Below are 18589 nucleotides of genomic sequence, written 5' to 3'. Positions count from 1 at the left end.
TAACACACGATTATGAGGTAGTGTGAGTGTGTGAAGTGTGTGCTCAGCTGCGCCCCCAAACATTTTTGGCTGGTAATGCACTCACTTCTCCACACACACATTTTCCAATTATGGTTGAGTACCGCCCACTTCCGGGTCCTCATAAGGAAGGAATTCAACAACAACTTGAAAATATAAGTATTAAATTGATACTGTACACGGAAGACAAAGAAGAAGATTATTTACTGGAGATGCCAACTAAGGATCTAAACTTCTGCAGAGGATAAAAGTGAAGCTCAAGGTACGTTAAGCACATATGTATGAAACCAGTTAGGTTAATTAGATTAGGCAGCGGGCTAACGTTAGCTGCTAGCTAGTTAGTGCTAATTGTTGAGGCTAAGTGTGGCCTGACGTGTTTTTGTGTTTTTCCAATAAGCGATCACAAAATCATACAATGTAATGTTAAGTACTTCATTTCAACTGAAAAGTGTCGTCAGGTGTTTAGTCTGATTGATTGCTAATGAAGGAATTGGGTTATTAAGTCTGTTTCTGTCTAGTTCGCGTGCTGGACAGTAGATTATTTTCTACTTTAAATTAAAGGTAATGTTATGTTTTATTACTTGTCAGGACAGGGTGAGGGGGAGGAATATCACACTTGTGTTTGACTTTTAGTATTGATATCGTTAACAGAGCAATTAAGTAACGTTAGGCAAAAATAAAAACACTGAAATGGTAAGTAGCTTTAAATGAATAAACTTTGTTTTAATTATGACAGTAACTTAAAATAAACTGGGGTTTGTATGGCGAGATCGTTCAAAAGAGTAGTTAGGTTAAGAGCCAAATAAGTAGTTAATTGTCAAGGCTACCTGGGATTATATAGATGTTGGTTTTGTGAGAGATTAGAGCCTAAGTGAAAATGTTGAGTTTATGCCCTCAAGGCTAGTAAGTTAGTCAATAAATGTGATATCCTTGAGTTCTGATTTCTTGTCTTACATTGATACATACGATATCATTGTAATGCAGTGTTACATTACAATAACATTCTTATCTACTTATTGAACATGCTAGTTTAATTCTGCATGTCTCCCCATTTTCACACTATTATTTATTACAATTTTTTTTCTCTCAGTTTGAAATGCCACCACGAATCAGCCCCCTTAAGGATGCCATGCATCATGTTGTTTCGAAGACTGACAAAACATTCAAATTAGATGTGAAGTATATCAATCCAGTGAAAGGTAAGGTGGTGTGATTTATCATTTAATATTTACCATCATATGCATGTCCTAACCATACTGCTGCCAACTATTGATGTCTTTTTGTGTATTTGGCATCCTTTATCTATAAGATTTTATTTTTGGTGAAAAAAAAAAAATTCTGTATTTTGCAGGACGTGGTCTATTCGCAAAGGGTGCCTTTTGCAAAGGTGATTTTGAGTACAGGGGAGATATGATAAATGATGCAGAGCTGCAGAGAAGAAGAACATGTTACCACGCATCCTGTGCTGCATTTATGTTTGATTTCATTTGGCGAGGGAAAACATGGTGGTAAGAAGTCAAGTTGCACCATATTCCTTATGCTAAACCAGGGTCTCTCAAACTCAGTCCTGCAGGGCCACTGTCCTGCACAGTTTAGCTCCAACCCTGATCAAACACACCTGAGCAAACTAATCAATGTCTTCAGGATCACTAGAAACTCACAGCTAGGTGTGTTTGATCAGTTTTGGAGCTAAACTGTGCAGGACAGTGGCCCTCCAGGACTGAGTTTGAGAAACCCTGTGCTAAACTATAGTAAAAAAAGACACTGATTTGGGGTGGTATATTGTAATACTTGTATTCATCCTTTTCTCATGCTTTCATATTTAAGTATTGATGCCTCAAGAGAAGATGGATCGTTTCGGCGGATCGTTATTGATGACCACAAATATCCAAATTGTAAGATGAAGAAAACTGACGTCAATGGAAAGCCTCACCTTTGTCTGTTTGCCCTGGATGACATTAAAGAAGGAGAAGAAATTGCCTATGATTATGGAGGAGAAGACTACCCTTGGAGAACACAAGTATGTTGCAAAGCACACTGTGTACAGAATATATCATTGTTGCAACATGTTAAGCAAGTTGTTGGTTGAATAGATTATAATTTGAATCTATTAGAAATCTATGAATCTAATCATGTCTATAAATGATAAGTTAAGTTACGTTTTAGGTCAGTGTTTCTACCCCACCCCTAAAATTTATACATTTAAAGAGTGAGGTGGTACAGTCTTAGGCCACTTTTCTTTCTGCAAGTTATGTGTGGCATGCAATGGCCTTATTGCAACTTATGGGTGAAATGTAATCACAAAAATAAACTAAAGATTAACTATGTAAAATGAAGACATTTTTTAATTGTAAATGTTTTTGTATTTTTTTTTCTTTTTTTTTAATTCTGAAATCATGTGGTATCTGCTTCAGATTTATCTCTTGTGTTTCCATGTTCTAATATCTTGTCATTATGAATGTTGTCTCTTACAGATAACCAGCGTTGCCATTAAAACCAGTGCAGCGAGTGCTTCTGATCCTTCTCTCCAGTCAGAGACTCCGATGGATGATGAATCTGCTCAGATCAACTCTCCTCAACAGGTACGTTCACATTCATCTAGGGATGCAACGATACCATTTTTTCAGAACCGATCCGATACCAAAAATTCTGAGTATCGGCCGATACCGATCCGTACCGATACCAGCGCAGTTTTTTTTTAATCAAGTAGAATTTCTATTACTCTGTGTTAAACTGATAAGAACTGAAAAAAAAGAAAAACACCAACAAAAAATATATGATCATAATCTGACATAAATGCTATTATAAACTAGATTAGTGGATAATTCAGCAATAAAATTTAGTCTAGAAAAATCACGAGTGCACAATTAATTGTATAAAATCTGAACATTTTGTGAAAAAAATGTTTAGTGGAGAACAAATTAGAGACAATAAGTGTAACACTAAATCTGGTAAAACTTTACACATTGCTCTTTGTATTGTTGTAAAATACATTCATGAAAAACAAGATAAAAATAGCAATTATTTTATATCCTACTATAAAATTGAGACATTTTTTAAATGTATAGCACAGCTGTTTAATAAGGTAGCAACATAATAGATAGGACAGGACAAGAACGGCTATTAATAATCTTTCATTGCGTCCCTGTATTACGATATGAAAGGCTCCAATACAGTGCGGCCCACAGCGCTTATGCGCATCCCGAGCGCAGAATGATGCTCTTGAAGCAACATGAGTCACAGCGCGCAGCGCGTCGAGTCCGCATTGAAAAGTTTAAAGCACAAAGAAAATACATATGATGCATAGTGTATTATACAGTATCTATCTATGCAATAGTCTATTCAGCATTTTCTTTTAAATTTCAGTTACTGTGCGCGTGAAGAACAAATAGTACCTGACTTTACTCTACTGTTGTGATCTAACAGACACCCGGTGGAAAGTAACATGATTAAGGTACAGCAATAAAGTCCAGCAAGATAAAGTTGTTTTATGTGAAACCATAGACCTTTATCTACAGATCAAGTATAATAATAGTAACATTGAATCATCTTGGAGAGAGTTTCATCGTGTGTTCTGTCATAACCGGACGCGACGCGCTGTTTGAGTGCTGAATGAAGAATGATTGACAGCCGCAGCTGAGGGAAACGTTTACGTGATCTTGAATTTAACACTTAAATATTAATTTATATCTCACATTATACTGTATAATGGCTTCAGAACACTTAAAATATTGTGCACGAAAACTTATGGTGCTTTATAATGTTTGTGGGGCTTAACAATAACACTGAATAGTATACGCACAATATCGGATTTGGATCGGCCTTGTCTGACCGATACCCGATCCGCCAAAAATGGCAGTATCGGAGCCGATTCCGATACTGAGTATCGGATCGGTGCATCCCTACATTCATCACTAAAGATTTAGGTCTACTGTCTCTCTTTGTCATGGTTTAGTGATTTTTAAGCATATTTTGATGCGTATCTGGTGTAAATTAGTAAATTAAACCGTGTAACGACATGTGTCCAGTAGGTTAGTGCTAGTGGAGTATTTAGGGCCAGTTTTATCCTTCACAGGGATTTTTTTCTGGATTAATTGTTGCTTTAAAATGGACAGTCACGACGTCCCCACAACACACTTTCAGTCAGTGTTTGACTTAAAACTTGTGTGTTGAATTTGATGAAACTAGTCCCCATAAGGAACTATAACGTGGTGTGTGAAAGGTCCCCATGAAGGTGTGTGAAAGGTCCCCATGAAGCCGGGTTTTATCCAGATGTGTGTGAGCGCAGACAGGGGTTGACTGGACAGGAATAAATGTTTTAGATGAAGTTGATTTGTCTATTTCTCTGAAATCCTGTGGTATCTGCTTCAGATTTCTCTCTTGTGTTTCCATGTTCTAATATCTTGTCATTATGAATGTTGTCTCTTACAGATAACCAGCGTTGCCATTAAAACCAGTGCAGCGAGTGCTTCTGATCCTTCTCTCCAGTCAGAGACTCAGATGGATGATGAATCTGCTCAGATCAACTCTCCTCAACAGGTACGTTCACATTCATCACTAAAGATTTAGGTCTACTGTCTCTCTTTGTCATGGTTTAGTGATTTTTAGGCATATTTTGATGCGTATCTGGTGTAAATTAGTACATTAAACCGTGTAACGACATGTGTCCTGTAGTTTAGTGCTAGTGGAGTATTTAGGGCCAGTTTTATCCTTCACAGGGAATTATTTTCTAGGTTAATTGTTGCTTTAAAATGGACACTCACGAAGTCCCCACAACACACTTTCAGTCAGTGTTTGAGTTCAAACTCATGTGTTGAATTTGGTGAAACTAGTCCCCATAAGGAACTATAACGTTGTGTGTGAAAGGTCCCCATGAAGGTGTGTGACAGGTCCCCATGAAGCCGGGTTTTATCCAGATGTGTGTGAGCGCAGACAGGGGTTGACTGGACAGGAATAAATGTTTTAGATGAAGTTGATTTGTCTCTTTCTATAAAATCATGTGGTATCTGCTTCAAATTTCTCTCTTGTGTTTCCATGTTCTAATATCTTGTCATTATGAATGTTGTCTCTTACAGATAACCAGCGTTGCCATTAAAACCAGCGCAGCGAGTGCTTCTGATCCTTCTCTCCAGTCAGAGACTCAGATGGATGATGAATCTGCTCAGATCAACTCTCCTCAACAGGTACGTTCACATTCATCACTAAAGATTTAGGTCTACTGTCTCTCTTTGTCATGGTTTAGTGATTTTTAGGCATATTTTGATGCGTATCTGGTGTAAATTAGTACATTAAACCGTGTAACGACATGTGTCCTGTAGTTTAGTGCTAGTGGAGTATTTAGGGCCAGTTTTATCCTTCATAAGGATTTATTTTCTAGGTTAATTGTTGCTTTAAAATGGACACTCACGACGTCCCCACAACACACTTTCAGTCAGTGTTTGAGTTCAAACTCATGTGTTGAATTTGATGAAACTAGTCCCCATAAGGAACTATAACATTGTGTGTGAAAGGTCCCCATGAAGGTGTGTGAAAGGTCCCCATGAAGCCGGGTTTTATCCAGATGTGTGTGAGCGCAGACAGGGGTTGACTAGACAGGAATAAATGTTTTAGATGAAGTTGATTTGTCTATTTCTCTGAAATCATGTGGTATCTGCTTCAGATTTCTCTCTTGTGTTTCCATGTTCTAATATCTTGTCATTATGAATGTTGTCTCTTACAGATAACCAGCGTTGCCATTAAAACCAGCGCAGCGAGTGCTTCTGATCCTTCTCTCCAGTCAGAGACTCAGATGGATGATGAATCTGCTCAGATCAACTCTCCTCAACAGGTACGTTCACATTCATCACTAAAGATTTAGGTCTACTGTCTCTCTTTGTCATGGTTTAGTGATTTTTAGGCATATTTTGATGCGTATCTGGTTTAAATTAGTACATTAAACCGTGTAACGACATGTGTCCTGTAGTTTAGTGCTAGTGGAGTATTTAGGGCCAGTTTTATCCTTCACAGGGAATTATTTTCTAGGTTAATTGTTGCTTTAAAATGGACACTCACGACGTCCCCACAACACACTTTCAGTCAGTGTTTGAGTTCAAACTCATGTGTTGAATTTGATGAAACTAGTCCCCATAAGGAACTATGACATTGTGTGTGAAAGGTCCCCATGAAGGTGTGTGAAAGGTCCCCATGAAGCCGGGTTTTATCCAGATGTGTGTGAGTGCAGACAGGGGTTGACTGGACAGGAATAAATGTTTTAGATGAAGTTGATTTGTCTCTTTTTATAAAATCATGTGGTATCTGCTTCAAATTTTTCTCTTGTGTTTCCATGTTCTAATATCTTGTCATTATGAATGTTGTCTCTTACAGATAACCAGCGTTGCCATTAAAACCAGCGCAGCGAGTGCTTCTGATCCTTCTCTCCAGTCAGAGACTCAGATGGATGATGAATCTGCTCAGATCAACTCTCCTCAACAGGTACGTTCACATTCATCACTAAAGATTTAGGTCTACTGTCTCTCTTTGTCATGGTTTAGTGATTTTTAGGCATATTTTGATGCGTATCTGGTGTAAATTAGTACATTAAACCGTGTAACGACATGTGTCCTGTAGTTTAGTGCTAGTGGAGTATTTAGGGCCAGTTTTATCCTTCACAGGGAATTATTTTCTAGGTTAATTATTGCTTTAAAATGGACACTCACGACGTCCCCACAACACACTTTCAGTCAGTGTTTGAGTTCAAACTCATGTGTTGAATTTGATGAAACTAGTCCCCATAAGGAACTATGACATTGTGTGTGAAAGGTCCCCATGAAGGTGTGTGAAAGGTCCCCATGAAGCCGGGTTTTATCCAGATGTGTGTGAGCGCAGACAGGGGTTGACTGGACAGGAATAAATGTTTTAGATGAAGTTGATTTGTCTCTTTTTATAAAATCATGTGGTATCTGCTTCAAATTTTTCTCTTGTGTTTCCATGTTCTAATATCTTGTCATTATGAATGTTGTCTCTTACAGATAACCAGCGTTGCCATTAAAACCAGCGCAGCGAGTGCTTCTGATCCTTCTCTCCAGTCAGAGACTCAGATGGATGATGAATCTGCTCAGATCAACTCTCCTCAACAGGTACGTTCACATTCATCACTAAAGATTTAGGTCTACTGTCTCTCTTTGTCATGGTTTAGTGATTTTTAGGCATATTTTGATGCGTATCTGGTGTAAATTAGTACATTAAACCGTGTAACGACATGTGTCCTGTAGTTTAGTGCTAGTGGAGTATTTAGGGCCAGTTTTATCCTTCACAGGGAATTATTTTCTAGGTTAATTGTTGCTTTAAAATGGACACTCACGACGTCCCCACAACACACTTTCAGTCAGTGTTTGAGTTCAAACTCATGTGTTGAATTTGATGAAACTAGTCCCCATAAGGAACTATAACATTGTGTGTGAAAGGTCCCCATGAAGGTGTGTGAAAGGTCCCCATGAAGCCGGGTTTTATCCAGATGTGTGTGAGCGCAGACAGGGGTTGACTGGACAGGAATAAATGTTTTAGATGAAGTTGATTTGTCTATTTCTCTGAAATCATGTGGTATCTGCTTCAGATTTCTCTCTTGTGTTTCCATGTTCTAATATCTTGTCATTATGAATGTTGTCTCTTACAGATAACCAGCGTTGCCATTAAAACCAGCGCAGCAAGTGCTTCTGATCCTTCTCTCCAGTCAGAGACTCAGATGGATGATGAATCTGCTCAGATCAACTCTCCTCAACAGGTACGTTCACATTCATCACTAAAGATTTAGGTCTACTGTCTCTCTTTGTCATGGTTTAGTGATTTTTAGGCATATTTTGATGCGTATCTGGTGTAAATTAGTACATTAAACCATGTAACGACATGTGTCCTGTAGTTTAGTGCTAGTGGAGTATTTAGGGCCAGTTTTATCCTTCACAGGGATTTATTTTCTAGGTTAATTGTTGCTTTAAAATGGACACTCACGACGTCCCCACAACACACTTTCAGTCAGTGTTTGAGTTCAAACTTGTGTGTTGAATATGATGAAACTAGTCCCCATAAGGAAATATAACGTTGTGTGTGAAAGGTCCTCATGAAGCTGGTTTTAATCAAGATGTGTGTGTGAGCAAGGTTTGCTGGACAGGAATAATTGTTTTTTTTTCTGGCAAAGGTGTGTCTAGCCCAGATGATTCTCTTTAACCGGCGCAGGGAAGGAGTGGTTTCGAGCATGCCTTTGTCTGCATTTCTATCAAGAGACACTTCTGATCCACATGAGGATGTGGACTGGGCACTCTCTGAAGTGGAAAACAATCTCTGCAGACACTTCACAAGGGTTATCGCAAGGGGGAAGCGTGGTCGACCAGTTCCAATTCTTCTGACTTCAAAAATGCTATGTGCCTTAGAACTCCTTGTTAAGCAGAGAGAGGCTTGTGGGGTTCTGAAAGACAATTCCTATATGTTTGCAAGACCAGAAGCCATGACATATTTTCGAGGGTCAGACTGCCTCCGTGGCTTTGCAAAGGTGTGTGACGCAAAGTGTCCCAAGTCACTGACATCTACAAGACTGCGAAAGCATGCCGCAACCCTTTCAACAGTGCTGAATATGACTGACACCGAGATGGACCAGCTGGCAAACTTTCTTGGACACGACATAAGAATCCATCATGAGTTCTATCGACTCCCTGAGAAGACCCTGCAACTTGCCAAGATCAGCAAAGTTCTAATGGCTCTTGAGCAAGGAAGATTAGCTGAGTTCCATGGCAAGAACTTGGATGAAATTGGGATAGATCCTGATGGTGTGGTATTTTATTTGACTTTTGTTTGATTTTCTGTTTGATTTTCTGTTTACCATCTATTAGGGGTGTAACGATACACGTATTCGTATTGAACTGTTTGGTACGATGCTTTCGGTTCTGTGTTCGGTACGCATTTTCAAACCGAACGGTTCGTTGGACCATTTTTCCTGCCGACCAAAATTTCGTTATTTCAAATGTAGGCGAGCTCAATTACTTACAGAGAGGCTTTAAAAGCTGCTAGATCTGCTTATTTTTCAACCCTATTAGAAGAAAATAAACATAATCCTAGGTATTTATTTGAAACGGTGGCTAAACTAACGAAAAATAAAGCTTCAAGCACCGAAGTTTCCAAGCAACACAGCAGTAATGATTTTATGAACTTCACTTATAAGATTGATAATATCAGGGACAAAATTATAACTATGCAACCGTCTACTACAGTATCGCATCAGGCAGTGCATTGTAGTCTCCCTGAGGAAAAATTGGATTAATTCGTTGATATAGGAGAGGAAGAATTTACTAAACTCATTAAATCATCTAAATCTACAACATGTATGTTAGACCCTATACCAACTAAGCTACTGAAAGAAATACTTCCAGAGGTCATAGATCCTCTTCTTAATATCATTAATTCGTCTTTGTCTCTAGGATACGTACCAAAAACCTTTAAGCTGGCTATGATTAAACCGCTTGTTAAAAAAACGCAACTTGATCCTACAGAATTAGTCAATTATAGGCCGATCTCGAATCTACCTTTTCTGTCAAAGATATTAGAAAAGGCAGTATCCTCACAACTGTGTTCCTTTCTTGAAAGAAATGATCTCTGCGAGGATTTCCATTCAGGATTTAGACCGTACCATAGTACCGAGACAGCTCTCGTTAGAGTCACAAATGATTTGCTCTTATCATCCGATCGTGGTTGTATCTCTCTATTAGTGTTACTCGATCTTAGTGCTGCATTTGACACCATTGACCACAACGTTCTTTTAAATAGATTAGAACATTATGTTGGCATTAGTGGAAATGCACTAGCATGGTTTAAATCATACTTATCTGACCGTTATCAGTTTGTAGCAGTAAATGATGAGATGTCTCATCGATCACAAGTTCAGTATGGCGTACCACAAGGCTCAGTACTAGGACCGCTGCTGTTCACTCTGTACATGCTACCATTAGGAGAAATCATTAGGAAACATGGCATTAGCTTTCACTGTTATGCCGATGATACTCAGCTCTATATTTCTTCAAAACCTAACGAAACTTATCAATTCACAAAATGAACGGAATGCATAGCGGATATAAAAAAATTGGATGACTCGTAATTTCCTACTTCTAAATTCTGAAAAAACAGAGTTTCTAATTATTGGACAAAAAACTTCCTCACGTAATAACCTAGAATACTGTCTAACACTTGATGGCTGCTCTGTTAAGTCTTCGTCGTCGGTTAGGAACCTGGGTGTGCTCTTTGATACCAATCTTTCATTTGAAAGTCACGTGTCTAGTATCTGTAAAACTGCATTTTTCCATTTAAAAATATATCTAAATTACACCATATGCTCTCATTGACAAATGCGGAACAATTAGTTCATGCGTTCATGACCTCAAGGCTAGATTATTGTAATGCTCTACTGGGTGGTTGTCCTGCACGCTTAATAAACAAACTACAGCTGGTCCAAAACGCAGCAGCTCGAGTTCTTACTAGAACCAGGAAGTATGACCATATTAGCCCGGTTCTGTCAAAACTGCATTGGCTCCCTATTAAACATCGCATAAATTTTAAAATATTGCTGATCACTTACAAAGCACTAAATGGTTTAGCTCCGCAGTACTTGAGCGAGCTCTTAACGCATTATAGTCCGTCACGTCTATTGCGATCTCAAAATTCCGGCCAGTTACTAATACCTAGAATATCAAAATCGACTGCTGGCGGTAGATCCTTTTCCTATTTAGCACCAAAACTCTGGAACAGTCTTCCTACCATTGTCCGGGAAGCAGACACACTCTGTCAGTTCAAAGCTAGACTAAAGACACATCTCTTTGACCTAGCTTTCGGGAACACTTCCCAAAAATCCTGATGTACTCGTTACATCATGAGAAGAATGGCATCTACGCTAATTTTAGTGTCTGTGTTTATCCCGAGGTTTTCCTGCAGCCTGCCGGATCCAGGCCGTATCCAGATCTGACGAATGACTTTCGCCTGGACCGATGACAACGCAGTGCTGAAGTGCCAACTAGTCTCTCCCTATGGAGGATCCCACTACCACTCTACAGATAAGGCGTTGTCGGGAAAGGCGTTGTTCGTTTCGCGTTCCTACCCCAAAGCAACAAAATAAAATAAAATTCTTTATCAAAATTTATAAGGAAAGACAAGTACTTTGTTTAGGCTTGGCTTGTAGGGAATTCCTAACCTGCGTATATTCAAACGCACATAACTATAGAACCCATTCTAAATGCGCATGTGAACGCCATCAGCGTTTCTCACAGGTTCGCGTTTAAAGTCTGTGTAGAGGGAATGGTGTCGTCTTAGCGGCTACATTGCTTGATCGTTGCGACGGAAGCAAATCAATCAAAACTAACTTTAGATGGAAATAACTTAACTCTGCTGTAAAGCCGAAACAATCTCTGTTACCTTAAATTATAAGCTTATCTCTGTAAAGCTGCTTTGAGACAATCTACATTGTTAAAAGCGCTATATAAATGAAGATGACTTGACTTGACATTGTAAATACAATTGCTGCCCTCAAATGTTAATCTGAACTAAAATAAACCTTTGTTTATAACTACTACAATATTACATTTCACTTTTTCCAAGGAGCGTTTTGTTTTATATGCTCCTAAGAAGAGTCAATTATAGCTCCAGAATTGCTCAAAGTAAAAAAAAATCATACGTTATGATGTTAGTTTTAATAAAAAAAAGAATAAAAAAATTAAATCAAGGAAATTACTCTGGCATTTTTTTTCTTTTTGCTGTATCAAAAACGTACCGAACCGTGACACAAGTGTATCGTATTGAACTGAAACGTAAATTTTGTGAACCGTTACACCCCTACCATCTATTCGTATACCAGGTGTTTATGATCCATTATATACCATTGTTAAGCTGTACTTTGAACTTCCACAGAAACGTTATTGACTGTGATGAGGAAGACGGGAGCATACAAGAGGGACACTGTTCATCTACTGTTTACGGTTTGTATTACTGTCAAAATACACTACTACATTTTGCAGTTATTCATAATTTTCAGTCACGTAACTTGTGAAGACCTGACAGACAAAAATATTGTTCTAACATCATAGCCAACATTAAAGAAGATGCTTCAGTATGCTGAACAAATGTTGTTTTTTTTGACGAAACGGCTCATTGTGTAATGAATCAAATGCCTCCAAGCTATTCTTCAACTAAATTACACTAAACATTCATTCTGGAGTGAATATTTTTTTGTGAGTTTACTACCATAAAAAATATATTTCATAGGAGAAACTTGTACATTTTTCATTTTTCATAAAACACTAGCTGATCTGCTCTCTTCTCGTGTTGGTTGTGTCATGGCACAAAACGAATCATGTCAGATGATTAAGACATGAAATAAAATGGTTATACTCAATTTACTTGCACTTATATTTGATTAAATGTCTGCTGGAAAGATGTAGTTCAATTATACTTGCAATAATGAACAATTGCACAGGTTTAGGGTTTATTGTACTTTAATGATTTTAAATAATTAGTGCATAAGTGTGACAAATAACAGTGTATTGTCAGCATTCTATAGTACATTTAAATTGTATCTTTCTGAAAATGTTGAACTTTGATTATTTTCCATAGAACCATCAGCAGAGGTGGCACTTCCTCCTACCAAGAGGAATGACATGCCGCCACCACCCAAGAGACCCAGACCACCATCAGATGAAGAGATGCCTACAGGAGCCAGTGCTGTGAGGCCTTCTTCCAAAGGTGAACTCTTTACACATTTCTTAGACTAAATTAGACCCTTTAGGAGCACTTTAACACCCAGATCTCAGACCAGGGGCCTCATTTATAAAACTGTGCGTAGGAACCTTACTAAAAGTGTACGTGCGCCCGAAAGCCAAAAATGGCGTACGCAAAAAAATATTCAGACTTATAAAACCGTGCGTACGCCAGAACCTGCGCAGAATTCACTTTATAAATCCCAGTCAGCGGAAGATTGTGCGTACATGCATCTCCACCCGAAATAACCATATGTGGAGCTTACGACGCCTAGTTTTACTATGCAGATCCTCATCTACATATCATTTGACTACATAACTGAGGGAAGGAGGTTGTTCCCCAAAATCTCGCAATACATGGCCCCAGTCATCCTCTCCTTAATACAGTGCAGTCGCCCTGTCCCATGTGCAGAAAAACACCCCCAAAGCATGATGCTACCACCCCCATGCTTCACAGTAGGGATGGTGTTCTTGGGATGGTACTCATCATTCTTCTTCCTCCAAACACGTTTAGTGGAATTATGACCAAAAAGTTCTATTTTGGTCTCATCTGATCACATGACTTTCTCCCATGACTCCTCTGGATCATCCAAATGGTCATTGGCAAACTTAAGACGGGCCTTGACATGTGCTGGTTTAAGCAGGGGAACCTTCCGTGCCATGCATGATTTCAAACCATGACGTCTTAGTGTATTACCAACAGTAACCTTGGAAACGGTGGTCACAGCTCTTTTTAGGTCATTGACCAGCTCCTCCCGTGTAGTTCTGGGCTGATTTCTCACCTTTCTTAGGATCATTGAGACCCCACGAGGTGAGATCTTGCATGGAGCCCCAGTCCGAGGGAGATTGACAGTCATGTTGCTCAGGAACCCATCTGTAGTTGTTTAGAGGGTTACTTGGTTGATGCTAGAATCTACTAGGTGTTTTGTGGCACTAGTAGGAACTGTAGCTGTTCTAAAAATGAAAACACCGAATCAGTAATAACTAGCCTAACCCCTGGAGCAGTTTGAGTGGATGGATGCATAAAAATAACTTGCAGCCAAGACATTGATCCTAATATATTTTCCTTTTCTCCAATGATCATTTCAGGCCAAGTGACTGAATGTAAAAATCACTGTTTGATTGACAGTGTAATTCTATTTATAGGTAGAGTGCAAATTAATTTCTCTTGCAATATAGATGCTGACATAAATACTAGGGCTGCCCTCGACTAAAGTTTTTTTTTTTTCTAGTCGACTAGTAGTCGTTCATTAAGCTATTAGTCAACTAATCGCATTTTTATATTAATAAGCCATAACTCATAATAATGAGCCTTTAATTGCCTATATAATACATAGCCTAATTAGCGATCAAGCGCACACTTAAAGTTCCGCAGCGCACCGGCAAAAATAATGATTGAGTGTGTCTTGTGTCAGAAGGAGACTGTCTAAACAAACATTGTAATAATTTATTGATATTCTCGGCTGCAGAGATTAAGTCGATGATACAGACTCGTCATCTCCGCAGTGACTCGCATTTCATACGGATTACATAATCTGAGTATTTATTTTCCACTTGAATTGATTCGTTTAAAAGCAGACATTTCAAGCTTTCTATAGATATATTTCTCACGTGTGTGTGTGTGTGAGGCAGGGTGGGAATTATGTAATTTTAGGGGCAAGGCCATTTGGCCTCCACCTTTTCTTTTTTTTTTAGGGGCACCAAGGCCATATGACAGGGCACAAAGGCCATTGAGTACAATTCGATGGTTTTCCCATTCAGATTGATACCATAACATCCTAATTTGGAATAAGACATGGATTATGACTTTTTTAATAAAAAAAAACATTTTTTAATGAGAGAGAGAGAGAGAGCGCCATTACATCCAGAAGGTATACACCCTCACACAACAATAGAAACAACATAAATGCCAATAAAAGCATTCAGAAACAACACAAATGCCAATAAAAGCATTCAAAATATTCATTCAGTCCTCTATATCATGTGAGTGTGAGAGAGAGAACCATTCCATCCAGAAGGTATACACCCTCACAATCATTATTGCTCAGCGCTCAACGCAGTTTGCTTCGCGCTCCACTCAAATCGCCCCCCGCTCGCTCCAAAAAAGGAAAAAAATCTACATGTATATCACTTGTAGCGGTCCCCAAGCTTTTTTGCGCCACAGATCGGTTTAATATCAGACAATATTTTCACGGACCGGCCTTAAAGGTGTGGCGGATAAATACAACAAAATAAAATGATACGAACGGCATAAAACCTGGGGTATTTTTTTTAGCCTATAATAATAAACGTGAATCCAATGTGTGGGCCTACTAGCAACTTTATTAGCAGCATCCTCTAACATCGCGCCTAAAAACAACTGAGAAAGTCTGAACACAAACAAAATGCCCCCAAAAGAAAAGAATCTCTATGTTTTCGGTGCTGATGCGATGTAAGGGTGGCGCTGCTGCCAATAAAGCACCTAAAAGCTGTCACAACGAACCGGCAAAATTAATGATTATGAATATGTAAAATATAGCAGGAGACATTTTAATTGTTTACTAATAAACCAGTTTTTTATTTTTTTTATGTCTGTGTCGGCTGGAAAGATGCTGACTCGCGATCTTCGCAGTAGTGAACGCGCCAGAGAGAATTGCACATTTCATACGGATTACATAAGAGAGAAGTCTGTTTTCTTTCGTTTTGAATTGTTCTGTTTAAAAGTAGACATTTCAAGCTTTATATATATGTCTCAGGTCTGTGAGGCAAGTAGGCTATACTTGTCTGTAACATTGTGTTTTTTTTTTTTTGTGAAATAAATTTCTAAATAAATGCGACTTATAGTCCAGTGCGACTTAGGCTAGGCCTATACTGTATGTGTTTTTTCTTCTTCATGGCGCATTTTTTGACTGTTGCGATTTATACTCCGGAGCGACTTATTAATAGTAGGCTACATAATGGTTTGGAGTTTTTGAACTCCATTATTGAGCTGAGTTTTGACTGAAAATAGTCTACTGTTGATGACTGTGCAAGACAGATGGATTCAGGGTCAGGCTTGACTAAGCATGCTTCAGACTCGTGGTGTGAGCGGAGCGAAACTGGAGCGGGAAATAGGCCGACGCTCTGTCCTTTTGAAATTGCCGCTCTGCGCTCTGTCCAAGATCCGCCCGCTCGCGCTCCCCGCTCGCTCCCGCTCCACTCCGCTCACATGCTCTGCTTTATACATGGAACTTGGACAGGGCCAGGGCACACAGGCCACTGTGGCCGTACGATGATTTTTTTTTCACGGGGCATGAAGGCCAAAGTGTAGGGCAACGGCGGCCGTGGCCGCGGTATAATTCCCACCCTGGTGTGAGGCGAGTATACGCTGAGTTTCGGCTCATTTCTGTGATGCTCAAGTTCACTGAGACAGCAGAAAGCACATCCTGATTGTTTTCATTATTTTACAAAGCACAACATTTTGTAGTTATTGTGAGTTTACAGAAATAAGAGTTGAACCTTTACAGTTTGCATTACTCTGTCCTTTTATTCATACAGATAAGAGTATTGAAAGTTAAATGATCGCGCCGGCGCCTGTATGTCCTGCGACTAACCGACTAATAAAAGACCTAATAAATAATAATAATAATAAAAGACCTAATAAATAATAATAATAATAATAGTCGCTTTGGTGCATTTCTCACATCACTATTTACATTTGCACAACAGTTAGTTCAACCTCCACAACATTTAGTCATTTGTGCACATCATAGTAGCAGTTTCTCATTCCTTCCAACAAACTGCAAATGCTTTTGGACATGCATCTATTGCTTTCATACAACTCTCTGCTGTTATATAACATTATCATTTGCTTATGTCATGTCAGTCAAAATTAACTATACTTGTGAATGCTGAATAGTCATTCCATATAAAACTAATAGTCCTCATTTCATTGCTTGAGTCATTACATACAAAAATGTTGAACTAGTTATCAAAATCTGTCAAGCAAATTTTACACTTTTTTTTAAATTATTATTATTATTATTATTATTATTATTATTTTTCTGAAAATGCCTCCTAAATTGAATAATTTCTCTCAGGTGAATCTCAGCTTTCACTGATGAGGAACATCTGGATGTGCATGAATGATTACAGTACTATGTACTGTATGTTGTATGTTCAGTTCCAATATGTACTGCAATATTGTTTACAGTTGTGCATAGCTCTATGCATAGCTGTATTTATTTCATTTGCACAATGCTGTGAACAAATTAGAATTGCAAAGAGCATATGCAGTAAAAATGTGAAACATACATATTCAGTGTCTTGTACTCTGTTACCTCACTAAATACAGTAATGTGTAACTTTACTGTATTTTTCAAATGGCTGTTCAAATAGTATATAGTGCTATCTTGAGCATGTACAGGTAGTGTTACCAAGATCTGACTTTTTTGCAATGGAAAACATTTACAGAATAAACTGTCATAATGAAAACATAACCAAGCCATTTGACTATCTTGTTCATAAACAATGGTGTCAGGACTTTTCATCTTGATGACACTGACACTTTCATTGACATGAATACTTGCTTTTGAGGAATGAGCTATCCATTTTGAGCAAGTGATACGCTTTTGCAGGTTATCAACTAGGTTTTGCAGTTTGTACTAATTGTTCTGAGAACTGCTTTAACTGTTGTGCAAATGTAAATAGTGATGTGAGAAATGCACCAAAGCGACTGAGAAAAACTGTAATAACCAGACCTAATAAATACTGATAATAGGATTCAGAACTTCGGATTGGAATTCCAGCACACACTTTATCATTTCAATTGTTTTTTCTGTCCACTTTTAGGTAAAAGTACCCAGAAGACACCCTGGCAGCAGACAGAGGTGCAGGCGGTGGAAAGGCACATGAAGCGATTCATCACATTCATCACATCGTTCATTGTACAAGCAAAGAGCGACTGTGACAAATGTTTAAAAGCTGAACCAGAAGCACTGAAGAACCGCGATTTGAAGACCGTAAAGTTTTACATTTATTAGTAGTGAATAAATGTGTTGAAGCTCAATTAGTAGTAGATTTTGTTTTATTTTTTATAAGTATCAGGTGAATGAGTAGCAGCTGATGCTGGGAGGTTGGCCGAAAAAATTACAATTATAGAAAGAATAGTTTGAAGTGGAAAGGTTTAAATGTTTGACCTGTGGGTATGAAATGGGTTGGAAAATATCCAGACAATAATTCATTACTTGCATGCAGTCCTTTGTTGCAGTGAAAAAGTTCTCCATTCACATATAATCCACTTCAATCACACTAATATTCCAATCAATTGTAAGAACAATCAATCGATCCAAACAAATATTCTGCATGTTGAGGAGATGATTACAAGCACAACACTAGGGCCTGGTTTCACAGACAGGATTTAGATTAAACCAGGATTAGGCCTTTAGTTCAGTTAGGACATTTAAGTAGCTTTTATAAACGTGTCTTAGAAATAAGCATTACTGGTGTGCATCTTGAGACAAAACAATGGCACTTGGACACAAAGGACTTAATTTAAGATGTGCTTTCAGTTAAAACGGCTTAAACACACACTTTAGTCTGAGACTATCTTAAGGCTGGTCTGTGAAACTGGCCATAGGTGTTCTATGCAAGAGTGAAGCTTGGTTGTAGATTGAACCCATTTTTTTAAGGGCAAATGGACAAATGCAATCTGAGGAATTACTTCGTATAAATGCCTATTATTTGTCATTAGTAATATATTTCTTGTTCTATCTAGGTCCCCACAAATCAAAAGGGGAAGTTGTGTGAATTATGCAAATTAAGTCCCCACAAATCAAATAGGAGGTTGTGTG

General features: G+C 38.4%; 2 protein-coding genes across 5 annotated transcripts in view; one reads left to right on the top strand and one right to left on the bottom strand.

Annotated features, from left to right (window-relative positions):
• The window catches only part of LOC307154770 (mesothelin-like protein), a gene marked incomplete at its 5' end in the record, with an annotated part of 12962 nt that extends 12861 nt beyond the window's left edge, over positions 1-101 (bottom strand). Inside the window, one exon of the mRNA XM_079864857.1 lies at positions 86-101. Coding sequence (XP_079720983.1) covers positions 86-101 — 16 coding nt within the window. The remainder of the gene's footprint in view (positions 1-85) is intronic.
• The window catches only part of LOC307154384 (uncharacterized protein), a 17989-nt gene extending 184 nt beyond the window's left edge, over positions 1-17805 (top strand). The window contains exons 1-15 of one of the 4 annotated variants that reach the window (XM_079864296.1): positions 1-1217; positions 1370-1526; positions 1846-2038; positions 2493-2600; positions 3385-3472; positions 4450-4557; positions 5094-5201; positions 5738-5845; positions 6382-6489; positions 7026-7133; positions 7670-7777; positions 8189-8813; positions 11935-12002; positions 12637-12765; positions 17589-17805. The exon at positions 1-1217 is cut by the window's left edge and continues 184 nt beyond it. In XM_079864296.1, the coding sequence (XP_079720422.1) occupies positions 3464-3472; positions 4450-4557; positions 5094-5201; positions 5738-5845; positions 6382-6489; positions 7026-7133; positions 7670-7777; positions 8189-8813; positions 11935-12002; positions 12637-12750 (1464 nt within the window). In that variant the 5' untranslated portion in view covers positions 1-1217; positions 1370-1526; positions 1846-2038; positions 2493-2600; positions 3385-3463 and the 3' untranslated portion in view covers positions 12751-12765; positions 17589-17805. The remainder of the gene's footprint in view (positions 1218-1369; positions 1527-1845; positions 2039-2492; positions 2601-3384; positions 3473-4449; positions 4558-5093; positions 5202-5737; positions 5846-6381; positions 6490-7025; positions 7134-7669; positions 7778-8188; positions 8814-11934; positions 12003-12636; positions 12766-17588) is intronic. The other 3 variants (XM_079864293.1, XM_079864294.1, XM_079864295.1) reach the window with 3 other exon arrangements.
• Positions 17806-18589: the final 784 nt, after the last annotated feature.

This window comes from Squalius cephalus, assembly GCF_949319135.1.
Source record: "Squalius cephalus genome assembly, chromosome: 2".
NCBI lineage: Eukaryota > Metazoa > Chordata > Actinopteri > Cypriniformes > Leuciscidae > Squalius > Squalius cephalus.
This window is presented reverse-complemented; position numbering and strand designations above follow the sequence as displayed.